At 40.7% G+C, this 24,508-nt stretch overlaps 1 protein-coding gene across 1 annotated transcript in view; it reads right to left on the bottom strand.

Annotated features, from left to right (window-relative positions):
- si:dkey-215k6.1 (transmembrane protein 132C) overlaps positions 1-24,508 on the bottom strand; it is a 304,130-nt gene that overhangs the window by 173,031 nt on the left and 106,591 nt on the right. Inside the window, exons 2-3 of the mRNA XM_039803645.1 lie at positions 23,571-23,989; positions 22,276-22,853 (exon numbers count right to left, since the gene is read on the bottom strand). Of these exons, the coding sequence (XP_039659579.1) occupies positions 22,276-22,853; positions 23,571-23,989 (997 nt within the window). The remainder of the gene's footprint in view (positions 1-22,275; positions 22,854-23,570; positions 23,990-24,508) is intronic.

Below are 24,508 nucleotides of genomic sequence, written 5' to 3'. Positions count from 1 at the left end.
CCAGGTTTTATTTCCACTACATCCCAGTGGCTAATGAAAGCCAACTTATATTGCTCTGTAATGGACAGTACTTAGTATTTATTTTTCTTTTTTACTTCATAACAGTCTTGTGCTACTTCTATACTATGTTTTAGCATGTATCATTATCCTGTAACCGCAAGTCATGGCCACAATGGCCGCTGTTCAGCAAAGGTTACATGGAGTCACTTTAGGTCTGACCTAATCGTTATTTTTAACCATTTTACATACAATGTAGATGTAGAAAAAGCTAAACTCTAGTTTGGTTGATTTGCTGTCAGAGGGCCCTGGAGGAGAAGTTCTGCGGGCAATAGCAGACGTCAGGGATTGTCAGCAGCAGCAAACATCTGCACCCAAAAAGGATGGTAATGGGCTTTTTCCAGGAGGGTAGGAGCTTCAGGACCACCCAAGATTATAATTTTTGTCCCCTTGCCTAATGTTTGACCTACGGAGGCATCTTAAGTTCTGAAACACCATTAGTGAGACTGCACACAGGCCAGACATGATCCTGATGTCTCAAACGATGAGGGAAATAGTCCTGCTTTCCCTTCTACATAGTGCTTTCACAGACACGGCACTCTGGTGTGTTCTCTCTGACCTAAAGCAATTACCTTGCATTATATCAGGCCTTTACTTCATGCTGGCACAGATCAAGCATAGTGACTTTGCGTCAGCCAAGCAGCAAATTCATTGGCCTCAAGCTGACTTTTTTTACTACCTACTGTTTTCCTTTCTAATTTGGAAATGTTGTGGCTCCCCATTATATTGTTTGTTCTGAAATGTACAAGAGGGGAAACCAGACTAACGTATACTGCTGCTTCCATTACTACACAGTACAGTGGCAGCAATTCTCAAAGACCTTTATCATACGTTTCTCTTGTATTCATTCTTTGTAGCACTAGGATGATGTCACTTTTCATGTGGTGCAACCAAACATACCTTTAAAAAGGGAAAAAAAAGTGAATGGGAAGATATTTGTTACAAAATTGAAAACATGAGTAAAATTATTATCTAAACAATGGTCAGAAGGGATTTGGGTGACATTGCAATGTGGCCAATGATTTCTTGGCATAAATTCTATGCACCTTTACAAAACAATATCACATGATCCTCATTAGAAGATGGAGTTTACCGGTTCTCATGGAACTGAAGATGTAAAAATGTTTTTATTATTCTCTGGGCACTTTAAGGACTTCTCATCCATGTTGACTTAAAAGTTGAGATTCAAAAATCATTCCTAATATTTGACACAGCAGATGACAAAATAATTTCAAATCAAGGTCCATTAAGTAGCCTGTCTGCAGCTTTCAGTCACATGATATGCACATTTGTTTTGAGTAAAATAATCCACAGACATTTGTGTGTGTGTGTGTGTGTGTGTGTGTGTGTGTGTGTGTGTGTGTGTGTGTGTGTGTGTGTGTAAGTTATCTTTGTGGATCGTGTTCCATGGGCAGATGAGTCCTTCCACAAGTTCCGCAACTAATCACAAGATGACAAGATTTAATTAATTAGCGGACTGTACAGCTCACATAATAAACACTAATTAGGAAAAATGGAGAGGCCAAGAGGGAGACAGAGGGAGAGTAAGAAGGACCATAGACAAAGAATTATGTGAAATGAGGGGGGAGACAGTGATAATAACACAAAGGGAGAAGGGAAGACCGACAGTCAGTAGCACATGTAGTATAGACGGAGAAATAAAGGAGGATACTTCTTTCACTTTCTAGCTTTCCTTTTTTGTTCCTCTCTCACCTGTTGCCACCCCTCCATTCTTTTCCCCTTGTTCCTCCACACAATTTTCTCTATTTTCCCTCTTTCTCTAAGGGACTCAGACAAAAAGCCCCAGTAGCTCTGTGCATGTTCTAGAGATGTCACAATTTACACGTGTATATTCTTTTGTTTGTGCTGTATAGGCTACACATGGCTGTGTGCCATTTGCATGTTCTTGAGAGACAGGCACATATACACACACTGAAACACAGCATGTGTGTGTGTATGTGTGTGTGTGTGTGTGTGCGTGTGCGTGTGCGTGTGCGTGTGCGTGTGCACGTATGCATCTTTGCTCTATAAGGATTGGAATATAAAACAGAATTGAGACTACCTTCAGAAGCAAAGAACAAAAAGGGGATCAAACGACACACCACACGCTACTTTGAAAGACTCACATTGTGTGTGTTTGAACGTGTGTAAGCTGGAACATTTTTTGTTAAATCCTGCTAAGATTAGAATAGAGGGGGGTTTACTAGGAGAAGAAAAGACGGTAGAAAATAGACTAGAGGCATCGGTCCTTGCCTTTGTTTTTTCAACAAGCTGCTCAACCAACAAAGGTGTTAAACATCCAGTTAGAATTTTATATCGAAGTCATACACATGGTCCAAAGTGGTGGCAATGGAAGAACTTTGTCTTGTATTCATCCTGCATCCTAACCACTTGGTACTGTCACTGGTAACAATTGTCTTAATGCTATACAGTGTATTGTAAAACAAAACTGGCTTAAACATATCTTTATGTCTCACAGTTAAAAACAATAGAGTTAGCAACCTGTGCAGTAGGAACCATAGAAGAAGGTAGGAAAAGGTGAAGATGAAATAGAAGGCGGGAGGGAGATAGAGGGAGAAAGAGAGAGAAAGAAAAATGAAAAAATGAAAAAGGCAAATAGAAGTGGAGATTTTGCTATGAATAATAGCCCATTCATCAGTGCTAATTTGCTAGGCTAATGTTCTCACTGAGCTTAATGGGGAGATTAGCCGAGCAAATTAGCACTGATAAACGAGCAAACACGAACCACTGTGGTCATTAATGGAGCCAGCCATCTATTCATACCATACCCCAGCAATTGAAAGCATCTGTTCTCAATGAGCTTTTAGTTCAAGTTCAACAATTTACTGCCCCTAATGGCCACACTGCCTCCCAATAAACTTCATATCAAAAAGAGACACAAACGGTAACAGACATTAAAATAATCAACATTAAATGTGCTGTCAGAAAGCTGTACGCTAATGAAATGAAGTAAATTGGTAGAGTGAAAGGGCTTTTCAGGTTGACAGCATGAGAGATAAACTATTCATATTTTATGGGTTTTATGCTCGGGTGTGACAAAATGGCTCAAAAGTGCCCTCCACAAATTCTGAAACTTGAAGCCCCCTCATTTAAATGTCGACGTAGACTTACGGAAATTGTTAGGCATATGTAACGTGGAGATGTACAAAAACCCTCTAGAAGGTATATCCTAAAACAAACAGGAAGTCAGCCGTTTTGAATTTAGTGTGCAGTTTTAGTGCATTTTTCCAGGCGCTGCACTTTACTGAACTCCTACATATTTAACCCGATCAAATAAAAAAAATTCCTATGTAATCTAAAGACCTTACGATGAAAAGTTATGTGAAAAGTTTGAGTTTTCGTCGAACAATGGATATCAGCCTTATATGACAAACATCATCCGATTTACATGACATTTGCATTGTGTGGTCTGGAGTGTAGAGTCTACACTTGATATTCGTGCCGCCCCCTATACTTTAATCACGGCCCCTTTCATAACTAATTAACAGTTTGACATAGGCTGAATCTCATCCCCCCTATTTGACAGCTCCTCGGTCCTCGGCTGAACCGGAAGTTGTTTCTGTCCCTCCTCGGTGAAGGCCGTCTCAAAGCTCTTATTTCTGCCCTGAGGACCGAGGAGCGAGCATCGAGGAGGGATCATCGAGGAGCTATAGCCGAGGATACACAAGAGCAGCCTTCCTGGAAGCTGTGCAACTGAAGGAGTTGCCTACTCCACCCAGACAGCTGACAAATTCATGTGACGCTTCAGAGGAAAGGACGTGTCATCCCTCTAAAACACATTTGCTCGTTGCCTCTCTCCTCCAATGATGATTTCTTCTTCCGGGCCTCCTCAGTGGGAGGGACTAAGATGCGAGCAAGGGAGGTAAGTGGAGGGGTCAGGGATGCAATTTAAGTGCTATGGGACGTACCCAGAGACTCTTGTGGGAGGCCTCTTTGCACTTAGGTCGCTAAAGACGTCTTTTTAATCTAACCGCAAATGATCATGGATATAAGAGTATACACTCACCTAAAGGATTATTAGGAACACCTGTAAGATTTCTCGTTAATGCAATTATCTAATCAACCAATCACATGGAAGCTGCTTCAATGCATTTAGGGGTGTCGTCCAGGTCTAGACAATCTCCTGAACTCCAAACTGAATGTCAGAATGCGAACGAAAGGTGATCTAAGCAACTTTGAGCGTGGCATGGATGTTGGTGCCAGACGGGCTGGTTTGAGTATTTCACATCTGCTCAGTTACTGGGATTTTCACGCACAACCATTTCTAGGATTTACAAAGAATAGTCTGAAAAAGGAAAAACATCCAGTATGCTGCAGTCCTGGGGGTCGAAAATACCTTGTTGATGCTAGAGGTCAGAGGAGAATGGGCCGACTGATTCCAGCTGATAGAAGATCAACTTTGACTCAGATAACCACTTGATACAACCGAGGTATGCAGCAAAGCATTTGTGAAGCCACAACACGCACAACCTTGAGGCAGATGGGCTACACCAGCAGAAGACCCCACCGGGTACCACTCATCTCCACTAAAAATAGGAAAAAGGCTACAATTTGCACAAGCTCACCAAAATTGGACAGTTGAAGACTGTAAAAATGTTGCCTGGTCTGATGAGTCTCGATTTCTGTTGAGACATTCAGATGGTAGAGTCAGAATTTGGCGTAAACAGAATTAGAACATGGATCCATCATGCCTTGTTACCACTGGGCATGCTGGTGGTGGTGGTGTTATGGTGTGGGGAATGTTTTCTTGGCACACTTTAGGCCCCTTAATACCAATTGGGCATTGTTTAAATGCCACAGCCTACCTGAGCATTGTTTCTGACCATGTCCATCCCTTTATGACCACCATGTACCCATCCTCTGATGGCTGCTTCCAGCAGGATAATGCACCATGTCACAAAGCTTGAATCATTTGAAATTGGGTTTCTTGAACATGACAATGAGTTCACTGTCCTAAAATGGCCCCCACAGTCACCAGATCTCAACCCAATAGAACATTGTTGGGATGTGGTGGAACGGGAGCTTCGTGCCCTGGATGTGCATCCCACAAATCTCCATCAACTGCAAGATGCTATCCTCTCAATATGGGCCAACATTTCTAAAGAATGCTTCCAGCACCTTGTTGAATCAATGCCAAGAACAATTAAGGCAGTTCTGAAGGCGAAAGGTGGTCAAACACGGTATTAGTATGGTGTTCCTAATAATCCTTTAGGTGAGTGTATATATAAAACACAAATCACAGGAATCTCGGTCACTAGAAGCTGGAACCAAACTCAAACCAAAATCCTCTGAACAGAGTAGCATCTTTGTTAGGACAAACTGAAACCATGAAACCAGGGCCAGGGGGAGGTGTCTAACTGCATGTCAATCACTGCTCATGCACACACATTCATTCTCCCTTGTGGGTGGAGGGGCTTAGGGGACCGTTTTGGGCTTTAGCAGAAAGGGGGGAGTGACTGAGAAGTTGTTGATGTTCAAATTCTTTGGCTAAGTCCTGGATCTTCGCAATCCTACCTACAGCACCTTTAATAAGTAACTTAATCATCAAAGTTTTACACATTTAGGTGATGCTCTCATCCACTGTGACTTGAGAATGAGTGCAACAGTAGAGTAAAAAAAAAAATGTAAAGCTCACAACATTACAAGCTACCAGTAGATTACAAGGTTCAGAGCAACTGTGACAGAATATCCCTGTGACCTTAAAGCAACACTAGAGAACTTTTTGTAACTTAAAATAATGTTTCCAAAATCTTTTCAGTGGTTCATCAACTCGTAACAGGATGAACGGCACTTCTGCATTCGCTTTGCGGCTCTCTACCGACTATAACCGCACTATGCAAGTTTGCCAGATCGGGTAGCGGATCTGTAGCTCGAATGAGACATAATGGGACAATTCCACTTCCAACCTGTAGGGGGATCAAAGCTCTCTAGTGTTGCTTTAAATGGTCACGTGGCACGGAGAAGTTCAAAGAAAAGAAAAAGAACAAATGATTGCTAATGTTTTGCGATCCCAGTGGGAACTCCATGAAGGATTTAGGAATTGTTTTTTAAAGGTCCACTAAACTGTAACTAATCTACGGGGATGTACCGTGTCTGGAATTAACAATAACAGCCTTATCTTTAGGTGTGCATCTTCTGAGATTACACAGCTCAGAGCTAAACTCAAACTTATCATTGGACAGGTTTGATAGGAAATCTTGAGTACAGATTAGTTGATGTTTAAGCACTCATCCATTGCCATCTTATATTCTGCCTGAAATTGTAGCTTCTCATTTGAAGAGTTTTAAGGAACAAATGCAATCCAACACAAAGGACGTTATTTTACAGGCAGATTTTTGTCTACTGTGTTGGGCCTGTGCTTTCTGTAACACCACATACTGTTACTGTCATGGTGGCTGAGCAAGCATACGTGTGAAAAGAAAATCTAGACAGTTTTGATGGTGTTCACTGGCTCAGTGAGTAAATGTGCGACTGAAAGGGGACAGGGAGACAGTCACACTTGATCGAGCACAAATAGGGTTATTCTGAGGAGAAAACACTTAAAACTTGCTCTTTTCGTTTTAGAAGTACATGTTTTTGAGTTCTGAGAAACAATCCTTTAAAGATAGAACATTTACTAAAACGTTTATAAGAACATTGACAGCTCTTGTATAGCTCTTGTAAAGAAAAGGAACTAATTTGAAGCAGATCAGTGTATCGAATAATATCAATTACAGTTGATCACAGCTGTACAATACAATTATTTTTAGGAAAAGTATGTCTACATACCTGCATATGTTGCCAGTTTGTGTGCACGTGTATTTACGTGTGTCAGCAGGTTACACTGTGTAAGACATATATATATATATATATATATATATATATATACACACACACACACACACACACACACATGAAACAGTACAAAGAAACAGTATTGTTCCCAGCACTGGGCCTGTTGTGTAAGGCTCCCTGCAGTGCAGACTGAATAGAAAGATGTGCTAAAAGAGAAAGCGATAATGTAAATTGCAAGTTTGGATAAACTAAAGCAGAGAGTGCATCACTGTACACAAATGGGATAGAAAGAAAAATATGTACAATGTGTTGAACAGATAAACAAGCTACTTATAGCAGAGAGTCTCTGAAGAATGGTAGCATTCTGTAACAATGGAGGGCCATGTAGACGAGATTCAGCCTAAAGAATTCCACTTCAAAGTGGAGCCGCAGAGGCATTCTTCATATTGAGAGTTAAAGGTAAAAGAGGAGAGCCTAGTCATGGATGGATTATCAAATGGGCCTGTTGGGCAGAGGTCCACTAAAAGAGTAAGGATTTTGTCCTGCGTAATACAGATACACATACACATACTTAGGCTAGCCAGTAAACAACATCCCAATAAAGCAATTGAGTAAAACAATGTAAATGTGTTTGACATGGCTGTGCAATAAGAAAATATAACCCAAATCACTGGTTCCCTTTGATGGTTTCCTAACATATTTTGCATAGTGCCATTTTTATTTTTTAACACCACTGGAGAGGTGTCAACAAAACAGAGTTTATGTTCATGTTTATGGCTAAATTACTTGAAAGGTGAATGCTTTTTTTCTAGGTTATGTATAATCATTGTTTAGCAGCATTTAAAGCTTTAGTGCGTAACTTTTTTAAATAAATAAATGTCCGTTACATTCAAGCCATTGCCCAATGAGTTGCTACAAAGCTAATCAGCTCCACACAACTTTCTCTGTATTTCTCAGTATGGCTATGTTCAGAAGATTGTGTCGTCCGCTGATTTTCCCGCGCAGAAGCTCGAGTGAAGATAATTACCTATTCTGAAGAGTCCATCATGTTTTTTTAATCCTCCATGTCCTCCATGGCTACTAGCAACTGCGTGGAAATATAAATGTCTCCCTTTTGGTTTCTGATATTTTAGGATATGTGGTTTACAGAGCAGATACACCACCGGTTATGCTGTAGAAGACAAACATCTATAATTTTTTTGTTAATTAATAACAAAATGAATGTATTGTATGAAATAAACATACCAGCAACCCACCACACAATATGTAGTAACAAAATCCCATTTTGGAGCCAAAGTGCAGCTGCAGTTCAGCCATTGTGCAGTACAAATTGGGACTTCTACAATAGGAACATCCTTAGCTTATTTCAAGTGGGTCCCAGAATAATAAAACAGACCATATGTTTTCATGAGCCTGGGTCCCAGGCCAAGAAAATAAAACATGTTATTTGAGTTCCAGGGTGGAAAGCTGTGGGAAGGGATTTCTCTCTGTTAGTACAAATATCAGCTGTTTTCCCAGAGGTTGTTAAAATAAAAACAAACTCATCCTCAAACTCTATTTTTTTTTTAACTCCTGGGGTAACTTAGAGATAAATGCCTAAACACACAGAAAAACACATGCATACACCACTTGGTTGTGTTGTAAGTGATGTTAATCCAATACACTCTTTGTCAAATGTAGTGAATATCTCCTCACGTTTACCTATCTCTCTATTTTCTTTGTGCGCTGAAAAAACATCCGGTGTTCAAACTAGCCCTGTCTGTGTAAATGGAAAACAAACAGAATGGAGTGCATGAGCTACAAAACACTATTCCAGCCAATCAGCAACAGGCGGCGACAGTTCAAATATCAACAATCTTTGCGCAGCATCGCTTACTGGACCTTTAAAATGTGCTACTCAGAGCAACTGGTGCATCTCCAGCGCAGAGGAATGCAGAAGCAGGATACAGGAGCTCCTCTATCGTGCAAAACACGGAGTGACACGAACAATAAACACAACACAATAACCGGCCATGCATTTGCATATGAAGCATCCCCAACCTAGCTTTGGCAGACCTAGACTCAAAGAGCAATAGAGGCGTGCAAAGAAAAGGAGAAAGAGACGTGAGTCGAAAAACGGGGAAATAGGGAAATTTGTGTTACAGTGCTCATATTAGGCTTTTGGGCTTTTTACCTTACGTTTATTGTGTTATATATCTTTTTGTGCATGTTATAGGTTTACAAAGTGAAAAAGCCCAAAATCCACCCCAAAGGGGCTTACCATCTCCAGCAGAAAACACTGTTGACAAACTGCTCCAAACAGCTCTATTGTAGTCCAGACTTTACTTCTGTGACAAACGTGTGTCACTTTGTAACACATGTTATAATGCTCGTCAATGTGCCAGCATGGCACGTCCTCATACTCTGCTTTTGACTGGCTGGTTGTCCTTACCGAGCTACTGCGCATGTGCGACTCCCAACAAAGATGGAACAGAAGTGAGATGCCTCACTCGGTAGCTAAAACAGAGAGCTCAACACACAGGGTGAAAAGAGGAGCTGCAGCAATGTGCAGTACAACAAAAAAATTTAACCGTGTAAACCTATTCTGGTACAACCTCTAAATACAATTGTGAACCTGAAGATGAGCATAATATGAGCACTTTCAGAGACGGACGTGCGCACATACACAACTGTGCTTCGGATCACTGGCATTTCAATAACTGAGTTCCAAAAGCAAAACATGTTTAAAATTTTGCTCATACTCAGAGACATGTTAATTAGAATTTCAGTGATAATGTCAATCATTTTGCAAGTGATACAGCCAAAATACACAACCCCCACCTACACTCTTCTCTGACTTGGCTCTTTCTCCTCTTCCATGTCTACCTCGGTCTATGTTTCTCGCCCTCGCACACAGTCAGAGCCTCAAAACATACAAACACTGGCGCTATCCCGAGGTTGATGGCTGTCACCTTTGTGTACTCAGCCTCTTTCAGGAGCCAGCAATGCAAATAACACCCTTATGAATATTCATGACAGATTTGAGATGGCAAGAGAGAGTGAGAGAGAAAACAGGAGAAGGGAGAAGGAAGAAAGGGAGATGGTGACAGGGGAATTAAAGGGTAGCGAGGATAGAAAGTAGGAGAAGAATGCTGTCAACAGAATGATGGCGCAGACTGGATTAGGGGAATAAACAGACAGTGACTGTGTGGGTTAAATAGAGAAAGAGAGTAGGTGAGTGTGCGTGTGTGTGTGTGTGTGTGTGTGTGTGTGTGTGTGTGTGTGTGTGTGTGTGTGTGTGTGCTGCGTGTGCGTGTGCGTGTGCGAGTTTGTGTGTGTGTTTGGTAATAGGGTGTTAACCAGACTGACTTCTCAAGAAAAATATCATAGTGAAAAGGTGATAATGCCTAAGGTCCTTGAAATTAAAATATAAGTCTTTGACAAAACAATTTGAAGAATTTAGAACTTCGGGTACAACAGTCCAGTACCATTGCAGAGCTCCAGTTAATCCACCTCTGAAGAAGTGACACAGCATTAAGAAGTAACCATAACATACAGTCACTATCATGTTTTAAGTGTATGCAAAATGTGTTTTTATGTCCTTGTTTGTATGCCATTTTTGTCTATATTTCAATGCATATATGTAGATTTCTCTAAAGGGAATTATTTTATCTTCCTAATACCACATTGATCACTTAATACCCACCACCCCAACTTTATATGAACTTTAAGAACATTAATATATTTTTAACAACAAAGTCAATCTACCAACAACCATCAAAATGAGGGGGAAAAAATCCCCTCATGTCCCCTTTTTTCCCTTACCGTAAGCTTGTTTTACCATGTCTCTTTTTTCCATTCAGATGTTTTACAGTCAGTAATTGTTTTTCAATTTCAGTCAGTTCTTAATCTGATTTGGTCCTAGCAGTTGGGCTACGGTTTTACCAGTTGACTCTCTCTCACAGTGGCCACATGCATGCCAGTTGAAACCCCTGTCCTTATCCAATGCACTTTTCTGATAGGCAGTATGTGCTTTGCAAACTAAAAATGACAATGTATAATGAAATGCAACACACCAACAACAGTGAGTTAACATTTACTGTAACAACAAGGTAGCACTAGCACAAACACAAACAGATGTTAAAGCTGTGGTGCACCTCCACATATGATATGCAGCCCCATCTCACATGTGCTTACATGTGAAGCAGCGCAAGTACAAAAACTGAAAAGCGGTAACACTTTTCTTGAAGGTATCGACATAATCGTGACATGACACTGTCATAACTATGACATGACACTCTCATGAACGCGTCATAAACATAAACAAGTCATAAACGTTTCCAACTTCTGTCATTTAGTGTCATTCAGTTTTTGTCATGACAAGTTGACATTGTTTGGGTTGTCTTCATTATGACAACTTGACATTAACCAGGATGACATTACCAGAGGATGTCTAAGACAACTTGACATAATATCTCTTAATAAAGTTTGTCTAGGGCACAAAGATTAGCCGACTCTTTCCTAACAAAACTGCTTGACAGTATGATGTGACAGTTACCACAAATGACACAGAAGCAAGCCACTGTTTCGTCATCATCATCATCATATACTGATTTATCTTAGTTTATCATGAAGGCTGCAGCTGGCTGTTGTGGTAATGAATGGTCCTTAGGACTTTCTGCAAGAATTAATATTCGCCAAAGACTGTAGGCTTCAGTCTGACCTTCCAGACTCAGCTGGACTCTTTCAGACTGGCTCCTGGCATTAGGTCATTGAATAAAGTAGCAAAGCAATTTTTAAATGTCCACCATTTAGAGTGTGTGTGTCATCTAATATTGGAGATGCTGTAACACTCACAGATTAATGGGTCTATAATCTACATTCTTGGCAAACGTAAATTATTGCTTCAATATGTGCATTTGTCTATGTTAACTCTCCCAATGTATGAAAAAAGTCTAAATACATTTCCTGATAATATTTTTATGATAAAAAATCTGATTATTCACACTGTGCAGGTATAGAGTAGCTCCTATGCAGGCAGAGGTATGATGCATTAAATTGTCAAATTAAGTCAAGTTAACTTTGATAGACCAACATCTCATGCAAAGTCTCTTTGGGCCCGCACTGAAAATGTGTATGTACGGTACATGTGCAAAATGATCCTCTTCAACTCCGTATAACCTGCCCCTGTAAAACCAAACCTGCTTTGCTTGTGACAACTTGTACTTCAACTTCTACAGTTGAGAATGCATTCGTCGGCTATGCTCCGCTCTGTATCTTATCCTGGCCCCATCGTCTTGGTAGACCCACTCTAGCAATATGTTATCTGCACAGGCGTCACACCTCAAACACGCCTCTTCCAGCATTCCTATAAATACCACCTAACCTTCTCCTCTCAAACGATGACTACAAGAAAATTCACGCTTCGCATATCGGCAACTTGCCTCGCATTGGAATCATCTTTCTTATTAAATTGTTCTAACGTATCTGGTTGATGGTGTGGTCCTTGCTAGTGAAGGACCTCTTGTAGCAGACTCCCCCAATGACTTTCTTCTCTAAAACAACATTAAAACATCTCCAGAGCTCTACTTTCAGTCCCTGTACCCAAACAACTCTCTTAAGACTAACGTCTTGGAAAGCTATTGTTTTCTTACATATCCATCAGAGTCAGAACAATTTCATAACCAATCACTTGTGAACTTTGGAGAGATAGCGTGTGTGTTTTCAACACATGTAAGTTGGAGAACAGAGCATATTTTTCTACATAGCTTATTTTGCTTAATTGCAATTACATATTGATGCAACTAATATTAATTCCAATTCAATCCTTCTAACTTGTTTACTCAGTCCCTTCAGTCTTAATTACTAAACAGAAAAAGACAAAGGCACAGAGGCACTGACTTGGATACAGACAAACATTAAATGTGTTTTACTTATTATTGCAGAATGGTTATTTTAGTTTACTGATACATTAAAGGTGCTGTAGGTAGGATTGTGAATATCCAGAACTTAGCCAAAAAATTTGAACATTGACAACTTCTCAGTCCCTCCCCCCCCTTTCTGCTAAAGCCTGAAAACGGTCTCCTAAGCCCCTCCCCCCACAAGGGAGAATGAATGTGTGTGCATGAGCAGTGATTGGTGCATGAGCAGTGATTGACACGCAGTTAGACAGAGGAGCTGTGGATTTTAGCAAATCACACTACAGGCTGTAGGTGTGGCCTTTTAATTACCTGCTTCATGTAGTTCTACTCGAACACAGGGTCAGTTTCAGCAAATATGACAGAAAGTTAGTTTTATAAGGCTTACCTACTGCACCTTTAAGTGATGAGAACACAGATACCACGATTCACCCATGTTTCCCCAGATTGTTTCTCTGGCACTTCATGCTTACATGGATGGTAGCATGCTGCTACCAATTTACAAATTAATTCGTTTCATACATTGTTAAAACATCATTTAGTGTCTTGCAAGGTTTGTTTTGTAATAATCAGGTCAACTACTGTGCAATAATTCTTACTCCTGACAGTCTCTCAATTCTTTTGTAAGTAGGTACTCGAAGGTTAACACTGTTCAACCTCCTATTTGTTGTCGTTTTGACAATCCATAATTGTCACATTTGGCGATTTATTACTCATCAGTTAGCTTTAGAGTTGCTACAAGATCTTTAGAAGTAGCTTATCATCCAACAAATGGTATAAGCCAACATGTAACATGAAGCACTCACGCAAAAGCGTCTACCACTGACCCATGGTTGATTTGGGAGGTTTACACAATGTTTTCATTACTTTGCTGACCTCCTGTATCTACTCTCGGGAGAAAGAAGAGATGACTAATTTTGACAATCAATTTAAGTACACAAAAAAGTCAGGGCTTATTGAAGATCTTTTTACAGTAAATATGGTACTACAGAACTGGCTTTCATTTACAGATGAAAACAGCAAAAGCTGTAAAACAAGAACAAAAACAATCCCCCAACACTATCAGTCACTTTATGACGCTAATTTCTTTTGGTCGTGGGTGGTGTTTTTGTTTTCTCACCCCACAAGCTTATTGTCTTCATCCCAGCTGAAAGAAATGCATCTAATTCTCATTCTTTTAATCTTTAGTGTCTTTTCAAGATTGTATAAAATGCATTTGTCAGTTGCAGGGGTTCGACACAAAGAGCAGCAGAGAAATAAGGACACTGACACACAAACACATAAAGACAGAGGGAGTACAGACTGAACCAGAGAGACAAACAACATGATATACTCCCATAGAACATATTATATTTAGGCACACACGAATCACGTATTGTAAAACACAAATGATGAGGAATAAGCATACCAAAGCGGATGTGTACATATGCAAAAACACAATTACAATTATAATCATATGCAATGTGTTTACTTAAGGCCGCAAATACACTCACACACAAACACACTCACAAAAACAATTGATTTTCCCTCCCTGGTGAAAGGGCATTTGAGGTGAAATCGATGGTCGAGCTTTGTGAAATAAAGGCATTCTGGACGCGTGTGTGTGTGTGTGTGTGTTTGTGTTTGTGTGGTGACACCACACAAACAAGAGAAATAGTGTGTGTGTGAGGTGTAACCAGCAAAGATGACTAGCTGGTCCTTAGAAGTACATCTCCCTCTGATCCTAGGAAAAAATCCACTAATCCCTTCACACACACACACACACACACACACACACACACACACACACACACACACACATACACACACAGACACAGACACACACACACACACAAACAGAAATAAGAATGGGACAATAAATACAGGTTTCACAGAAAAACGAATGGCTATTATAATACCAGTCACATGATAACAGAGTGAGAGAAAATAAAGACAAACGAGAGAGAACAGAAGCAGAAAGTGAAAACATGTTTGCCTTTTGATAATCGCTGTGTCAGTCAGTCTCTATCTGCAGTATATATCTCTCTCTCACACACACACACACACACACACACACACACACAAACACACAGCATTTATCCTCTCAACAGTAATCATCTCGCTAATTACCTAACCAAACAACGATAGCACACAGTTCAAGACGACATCTTTTTAATGATGGAGATACTAATCACTTTGACCCTCGGTCTGTCAACATTCCCACTGTTAAAAAATATTGAAATGCTCAACTAAACAGATTAAAAGCATCAGAACTTCTCTGGCAAGAGTTTCCACTGATTGAAACATTGTGTTAAATATGTCTGGCTATATGCTTACTAAACTAGAGCTTCATAGGACATGAATTCATCATCAAGTTGTGTCCTCTTTTCCTACCTTTTGATACTACAAGCGATGGTGTGCCGATAAGTGGGCTAATTAATTAGTGTCTTTTGTTTTCTGATGTACTTATTAAGGATTAATGCATGAAAAGAGAAGTTCTAGATTTGATTTTAGAGTGAATGAATTGCATTCCAGCAGAAAACAGCTTACGGTATATATGTTAACAATTGCAATTAGGGCTGTATCTGTTTCCTTTATAGTTGGGTTGGCAGGTATGTACTTTGGCAGCAAGACTAGGTTTGTAAGATTGTGTAGCCCACCATGCTGTCGTCTTGTGTCCTTCTGTGTACAATGATACAGCAGAAAAAGTATTGTGCTTTGATTGACAACATGAAGATTGAATCAGAAGCTCCATCAACAGATCAACATGTATGGGGCAGTCCGAACATTATGTTAGAGAGTTGGCATAATTTTGCAAGGAAACTTTTTAAAATTTCCCTTTTGCCTTCTGCACTATAGTTACAATTGTTAATCCAGTAATGAATCAATCCAAAACCAGTTCATAAAAGCAATTTTTGGTTGTAGGTTTTACCTTCTCTGGTGCACAGGAAGATATGTCAATAACATTTATGGAGGTTGTGTGAGTTTTGGATCAGCTGAGCGATAGGACAAGTAACAACAGTCAGAACCAACAGAAAAAGTAATGGAAACAGAATTACATTGGAGACAATGTGCGTACCGTTTGACAGTGTTTTTAGCTCACTGTTAAAACACCACAGCCCAGGTCTGCTTGGCCCAAAAAAAGCAACCATCTTGCATGTCTGATGCCCATAATCGTATTGTTCTGTCATATTTAAGGATGTTCCACTGTGTTTAAGGGAAAAACGTGACATAATCATATACCTTCACCGTCGCATGCGGCAAAGTGGAAACATAGCAGGAAAGTGTGCATTGGAAATCTGTTTGATAAATGTAAAACTGCAGCTAATCTGATGTAACCCCATAATTATGATATAACAAGTTGGACAAATAACCTCTTTTTGACAAATATCCTTTTTTCTTTTTCAACATCTTGAATAACAGGATAAGCACAAAACACCTTTACACTTTTTGAGTCTTAATTAATCAAAAGGTCTTTCCTCTTGTCCTTTCAAAATGAATCTTGGTTTAGGCACAAAGAGCCAGGGAGTCCATTTAAGTTTGGCCCATTGATATTATTAATATCTAACCTTGAGTGTCAAAAACAAATTACAGACTCATCTAGCACATGTGTCATATGTCTGTTGTGTTCTTTCAGCCATAAACATGCTTAGTTGTCTATCAGTCATTTTCATTTAGTCACAGTCTGTGACATTGGCACTCTGTAATAAGTCCAGGGGCAGCAGACAATTACAGTGCAAAGAAAACCTTTAGTTTTAAATTTACATATACTTTTTTTTCTTTTCTTTCTGTGACTAAACTTTCAGCATTATCCTCTGGATTAATACAATAAAAGCAAATAATGGCAGTTTTGCCACTTAGTATATGAAAACAATGTGTTTCTGCAAAATTGCCTTTATTTTAACAGTAAACTTTCATATGGACCCTTCTATATGAGAAATTAACTTTTTGGGGAGGACAAAAGTCAATAGCTTTTCTTATGATTCTAACTTCTCTGATAATGAATGGATAGATGAATATGAAACATATAACATGTATTTAAAAAAGCAACATTTATGTGATATGTCATATACATTTTCACATCTTGTGTTCATGTCTTTTGTTCATGTCTTGGATGGAAGGAAAGGAATGAACTAGAGTAGTGACAACTGTTCAGATAAATACAGTATTCAATTAGAAAGTACATTCAATTGTGCAAAATAAAAAGGTCAGTGTTAGCAGAGATATATCCAGGGACAACGTAGTGTCTTTGGCTTTGGGAAAAAATTAATGATAAAATTGATGGTGTGACTCAAACACAAAATGTGACTGAATTGGAGGAAGAACATAGCGTTGTAACTTCATCACTACCAGATGCCTCAGACATTCACAACCACAGTTCCCGTTAGTGGTCTGCAGACGTCAGTCTCATCACAGAGTGACAGAATCATGTATGGTTATGTGAGACTACAAGCCCAATGACAGGTGATATAGCAAGGATGCCCAACCCAATTTGGCAAATGTGCGTTGTCCTCCGTCTTTCCAGTCCTCCGTCTTTACCTTTTGAAAAAGCTGTACAGTAAGGAAGAGATGCAAGTGAAGGAAGTTTTTCCCTTCCTTTCTTTCAGCATTTTCTATCTCTTCCGTTATGGTCCCGCTTTTATTTCTCCTTTTATTCAACCCCCTCTTTCATTTTCTTCCCATTTCTGTCTGTCTCTCTCGCTCATCCTTTCTCTGTGTGCCTTCATCACCTCAGCAGTTTATCATAATCACATCACCTCTGTGTGATGGAGCACATTTAAGGCTTATTACGTGTGTGTCTCACACTCACACACACACACACACACACACACACACACACACATACACAGGAATGAGATCCACTTAAACCTTATCACATGTCTGACTGTGCTTCTAACATGGGAGATTATCCATGGGACTGTATGCTAGGGCAGAGGGCAAGAGTTGCAGGTAGGACGAACACACACGCACGAACGCACACATGCACGCACACACGCACACACACACACACACACACACACACACACACAAACTCAGATGCAAACAGAAAGATGAGGAGAAAATATTTTAAAATTACATGGGTTTTCTCCAGCTCCCACAGTCCAAATACTTGCAGGTGTTGGGTTAATTGTTGGCTCTAAATTGCCTGGTGTGAGTGAATGGGTGCGTGAATTGTTGTCTGTCTCTATCAGCCCTGTGATTGGCTGGCTGGCTGTGCAGGGTGAACCCTGCCTCTCCCCCAATGTCAGCAGGGATCGACTCCAGCCCCCCCTTCAACCCTGAATAGGCGGTTACAGATAAAGAATGGATGGATTTTTTTTTTTAAATTGCACCTTTTTCAACATTGACACACAGGTGGATACACGGCACATAAGACTGGAAAACAGAATATAGCAGGACGTTCTGCTATATATAAAAAGAAGCCAAGGAAAAAAAAAATAAGATATGATGCCATAAAAAGGATATGGTGTTTTTTTCCCATCACTATCTTTCTGTAGCAGTACCACACAAGTGTGTACACACACACAGACACACACACAGCAGGGGTGTAGTACAACAAAGACAAAGACAAAGTGTCTTTAGGGGAAACCAAAGAGGCCACCTCATCACGTCTATGTGAGTGTGTTTGTGTGTGTGTGTGTGTGTGTGTGTGTGTGTGTGTGCGTGTGTGTGTGTGTGCGTGCATGCGTGCGTGTGTGCTTGTGTGCGTGCGTGCGTGCGTGCGTGCCTGCATGGTGCATGTGTGGTGCATACGTGGTGCGTGCGTGGTGCGTGCGTGAGTGTGTGTTTAATACACACACATAAGCATGTATGTGTCTGTGTACATGTCCTGTGAAGAAGTATGTGTGTGTAAACAGGGCAGAGAGAAATAGTGTGCTCAGTGTCTCAGTCTCTGTCTGTGCCCGTGTGTGTGTGTTTGTGAACTTTGTCAGCAGGTAGTGGGACAAGGTGCAGTGCAGTCTAGCCACTTGTTCTTTTCCTCCAGTGTCCTCAGATGACCTCAGGAATGATTGCCCACAAAGAAATACACAGCTTAGATCCTGTTAACAATATTGATTTGTGTCTGCATCTTTTAGAATTTTTTGAATATCCTGTTAGAAGGTTAAATCTCACCAATAACACTGTTTTACTTTAGAATGAATAGGGTCTTGAGGCTGTTATCACTTGTCAGTTTTGTAATTGTATTCAAACCCCCATTGCCAAGGATCTTCTTCCCAACAAGTGGTTAATGTGTACTGCCTTTGCTTCCTAGTCCTACTGGCATTTCAAATAACCTGTCTGCAATGCAACACAATCAAATCACTCATCAAATACACAAGTGCAAGTGTACTGCTGCCACACAGAGGCCCACTCATTTCATATGAAAGAGCTTATGCTTGTGATATGTAATTACTTTGCAGATGCAATAGTCTGCAATGAAAGTTTGTAACAGTAAAAGTATACAACAGTTTCAAAAGCCCTTCAAATCCATGGTAAAGCTACACTTGTGATGTCATGAAAATCATAGGCTTTCTAATGTCCGGCCAGTTAAGAGACGGGGTGGAATTGATCTCTCTTTCAGACGGGAGTAAGAACAACCCCCAACTGCTACTTTTCACCACAATGGAAGTAAATTTCACCTGGTGAGATCCAAGCCCCCAGGAAGAGTGCCATGTCTAAAAGCCACCATGGGCTTAGCGGATAGGGGTGGTACTGCACCCCATGGCCCAGAAAGACTTTTCACATAGACATTGCATGGCGAAAGAAACGTCTATATTTCAGTGGATAATTTGTTTCGGGGTATATCAACCTACCAGCCTGGACACTGAAAGGGTCCTTGTTTAAAAAGTCACGTTTTTAACATTTTTAACATTCACTAGAAGTGAATCCAGAATTATTAAATTTGGCATGATGAACGCATATAATGGACGCGAGCAGAGCCGTGGGACTGCGCACGCCCGCTCACATGACTGTTCTCCCGAGCTCATGTAGCTAGCAGTAATAATGGATATAGCTAGCTAATGGCTGTAATTCACCATGTGTTCTATTAATCCGTCCATGGTATTATCTTATGAAGTTATGATACATTCGAGGGATGTATGTATGCTGTCAAGCCCGTAACGTGGATGTAACGTCATTAGCGTTTCCCAAACTGGCGGGGCTACGAGCATGTTGCTACCGGTTGCTATGACAACACAAACTGTTGCTAGTGCGTGTGTCCATTGTGACGTCATGGGCCAACAATGCGGAAGATCCGAGCTCCATGTTTACTTTATGCGCTTTTGAGCACTCTCATTGGAACGTATGGGGCTTCCCGCCGAACACTGTATCCAGTTCTCTTAATACATCCATGGTGAGATCTGGTCTGATCATGACCATCAGGACTATTTGGCCATGTACAGATGGTGCTTGATTGACTCCCTTGTTAGCTTTGATATAGTTTTGCATTGCCAAACCTATCTCCACAGTGCTGTGGAGTAAGGTCTGGCTACACCACACATAAATTCTTGGATAGGAGAAAAAAATGCTGTGGGTTGTTTGCATTTCTTTAAACCAATCGTAAATGTCTTGGGCGGCGCTATGCTCCGGACATAGCTCGGCAAAAGGGTCTCGGGAAGGAACTTATTTTGCACCCCGCCACATACAATATTAACTGAAGTTAACTGTTAACACAATACAGTAACATGAGCTATATAAATTAACTGGATAAATGGTTAAACGTAATTTGCTTACCAATCGGTCCCAAAATGTCCCGCATGCCTGCCTTGTTGCACAATCCAAACTTTCTTCAAAACTTGCAATTTTCAGCATGTAGCTTGCTAGCTTGAAATTTGTTGTTGTTTCCCGAAACGAACAGAGTTTGAGAACGGCAACACACAGAGAGAGGAAGATGAGGGACAGGGATGTTGTGCAATTATCCTGGAAATGTACTTTCGTTAATCCATATTAGTTTTGGTACAACTGTTATGTCGGAAAAATTACACATTAGTATATGAAGTCCCAGCTCTGCCCAGCTTCAAACTAAGTAGAGTTCTAATCAGTCAGAATAAGTAAATACACATCATTAATTACATCAAATAGAATTAGATACTAAGACACTTATCAGATATTCTCCAAAGGCAGCACAAATATCAACATCCTCTTCCTGGAAGGGTATTATTGCCATTCTGAAAACCGCAACAACTGAAGCGGTTCCAAATACAAATGTGCAGCTTTCATTATCTAAAATCGATTCTTTTGGCATTGCACAAATTATCTGAAAATATGTTCAAGCCTCATGTGAAAAGGGGAATCAGTTGACACATTCCAATTACCGTGTTCAGTGTATTCCAGGTTTTCTTTGAGTGAATGTGAGATTGTTTAGAGATGTTTTCTAAAAAGTTTTCAATAGTTTGAATCTCGTTGGAGTAGAATGCTACAGTATATATAGCCACGGTGTTGTTTGCTGGGATGTTCTCTAAATAGAATAATACATTGTGAAAAATGAATCTGTCATTTTTCAGCCTGAAATCCCTAAAATCCGTGAAGTGATGAGGCATAGATGGGCTGCCGTTATGAATGCTCAGTCTAGATCAGGGGTTGTAAATGCATTTTCGTTGAAATTTGTTTCCTGGGATAGAACCACATGAAAACAAATTGCAGATTATGTGGAAAACCATGTAGGTGAATTCTTAAGGCACACCTGAGACACATTTTGGGTGCCACCCTCCAGTTTGAGAAGCCAGGATCTACTATAATTTTATGCTTCTTCTTTCATTCATGAACTTCAGACCTAGAAAGTTATTGAAGGATATAGAATTCAAGTACCCGATTTGTTGTCCAGTGTTATACCAATCAGTCCTGCGTAACTGGTTTCCTACTGCTCGAATTGTGACAAAAGTGACAAAATAACACCAACATGTTCCTATTTACATGTTGGGATTTGTAGAGTCACAGCGTGTACAAAAACAACGTAACAACTGTGACTAAAAACAACGCTGTGTCTCATGTTACGTTGTTTTTGTACACGCTTAACTCTACAAATCACAACATGTAAATAGGAACATGTTGGTGTTATTTTGTCACTTTTGTCACAATTGGAGCAGTAGGCTAGTTGGAACCAGTTACCCGCAGGATATGTGCGGGCTGTTATCGTTGGAGCCGCCAGACAGCGTAAACAATAACGGAGATGAGAAGGGTATGTATCAACCTGTCTTACTCTGGGGGTTACAGTGAATAAGCTAAATTCCCAATAAGTCGGCGTTTCTTTAAGTCCCTCAACCTTTCCCTCTGCCGCTTCTCATTTTCTGTGTTTTGTTCTCTCATTGTATCAGTCATGAATATTCATGAGGTTGTTCTTTGCATGGCTCCTGAAAGAGGCTTGGTACACAAAGGTGACAGCAATCAACCTCGGGAGGCGACGGTGTTAAGAGATGAGAGAGCAGATGAGGAGGAAAGAAATAAGTGGAGATAATAGAAAAAAAAAATCAGAGAAACGGTAGAAAAAGGGAATTGAGACAAAAGAGAACAGAACACCAAATAAAAAATCAAAGCCAAATAAGTTATTTGAAAGCATTTGTGTTCCCACCTCAATGTAAACTGTTCCGTGTTTGAACCTGTCTTCATGTAGACGCCAAATGCCACCGTCTTGCCAAGCCGAACCGGGCTGGGTGGCACCAGAACCTCCACATTTTCATCCAGTCTCAATTTTTCTCCTTTGGCAGAAACCGGGCCCACAGTCATTGCTACAGAACTAGCTTTCAGCATGTCCTGAAGACCCCCATCCACTGGGGGGCTCCACTGGCCCCCGAGGCCCATGCCCAGACCTCCAAGAGGCCCGACATTTGCACTCTGACCTCTCCATGGCTCATTAACAATGGAGGGACACTCTTGCCCAGCTCCTTCCACTGGTATGATTGAGTAATACACATCCACTGATGGTAAAGTCACTTCAGGAGGTCTTTTTCTCACTTGCGGTGGTGTAAACCAAGCTGGGGGAATCTCCAGACGGACCACACAGATGCCAGATGGTCCCACGAGCCGGCAGCCCGCCGAGGGTGCTGCTTCACTGGTGTCACGGATGGCCACGGCTCTGACACATGGGAGGAGGGCTGGAGGAGGCGGCTCAGGCTCATCCCAACGCCGCCCTACCAGATAAAACAGCACCTGAGGACAAAACAAATGCAGATAATGTCAGAATGGGTAAATTAGTAGATGAACAGTTAGCCAACAAGATAATTGTCCAATAATACCAAAACAATCAACAACTACAAATGTTCTCTTGAAAAATGGGTTGGAAATGGCAAAGAAATTGATCTTCTGCTCCAAGTCATGAAAACGTTTTTTGCGTCTTTCTTTCTTGCAGACAGATTTCTGCATGAGTATATTCTTTAAATGTGCCCTAATCAATATATTTACAGCAACAATGGGTATTTACGTTTACAGTGGATGGAAAGTACTGCACTTCTTCCCTCCATTACTTGTGTAATGTGAAAGGTGTTGCTCATACTGATAAACCCAAAGAGATTTACCAGCCAACCATGCAGCCCCTCAGCTCCACAGAGCATTATATAATCTTTCAGCTAACTGATTTTGTTTTCTGGCACACAACTTTTTTGTTTTGGTTCACTCTTATCACTCTCAGTCTTTTCCTAGCCAAAAGTCAAGCTTCAAGTGGTCAATAATGAGTATGTAATGATAGAATGCATGAGGAAACATATGATACATTTATAGATTAAATCCTCTAAATACCTTTGGATTTGATCATGCTTTTGGAATTGGCCTATTAAGTATAATGTGAAGCCTAAAGCCTTATTTAATTGCAAGAAAAGATTTATGAGTAAAAGACCAATGAACATTCAAAGTCAAACAAACTGCCAGTACCTGTATCCAGGGCCGTGTTGACCCTACTCTGGGCACCACCACTTGACCTTTGACCCTCCAGTTCAAAGTCACCTGGTTGGTCGGCAGCAGCAGATGTGGTGGTGGACCCTGAAGCAGCTCCACTGGGATTGGCTGCTCAATGCTCAGGTTTCCGTAGCTGCAATTGACACTTGGCAGGGATTGTGGGGCAGCGACGTCTGGTTCCAGTTGGTGGAGGAAGAAGGGCTCAGTCCACGATGATAGGCTGCCGTTTCGCATCACCTCTTGATTGGCTTCCCGCAGGAAGAAGGCGGAGTCTGCACCACTTAGCTGGCATTGGACTGGGAGGTAGGTGGGGAGGGAGGAGGAGAACCGGGGCTGGGAGGAATCCAGCCCTCCTCCTGGTCCAACTCCTGCTGCTCCTGCTGGGCTGTCAGACACTGAGGAGGTACAGGGAACGGCAAAAAAGAGAGGAAAGCGATTAATTTCATCATAATTATAAAAACATGCCTTTCATAAAACGGATAACTAATGCAAAGCCTGGCTAAAGCGCACAATGCTTACAGTGTCATTTGTAACTGAAATCCAAAGCATCCAAATCATCTAATAAAGTCACGTAAACAAACTGTGTACATCCGAGACTCATTGACCTGTGAAATGTATATTTATTGTATATACACGCTGATATACTGTATACACTTCGATCAGCTTTTTTCACATAAATTCACACATGCATTACAACCCGTTGCCACAACATACACCACAGTACATGGTGTTTCTTTACAGTTTATCTACAAGGAGAAATGAGCATAAACACATTCATTCTCAAGCCTATTCCTACACTAAGAGTAATCGACTCAGCATCACACAGGGATCTACATTAATGCATTACTTTTTTTTTTGTCCCCATTCGAAAGGAATTATACCAGCATATATCAAAAATGACATTTTGCTCTTTG

This window comes from Perca fluviatilis, chromosome 6 (assembly GCF_010015445.1).
Source record: "Perca fluviatilis chromosome 6, GENO_Pfluv_1.0, whole genome shotgun sequence".
Classification (NCBI taxonomy): Eukaryota; Metazoa; Chordata; class Actinopteri; order Perciformes; family Percidae; genus Perca; species Perca fluviatilis.
The sequence above is the reverse complement of the archived record's forward strand: the minus strand, read 5'-3'. Positions and strand labels throughout refer to the sequence as shown.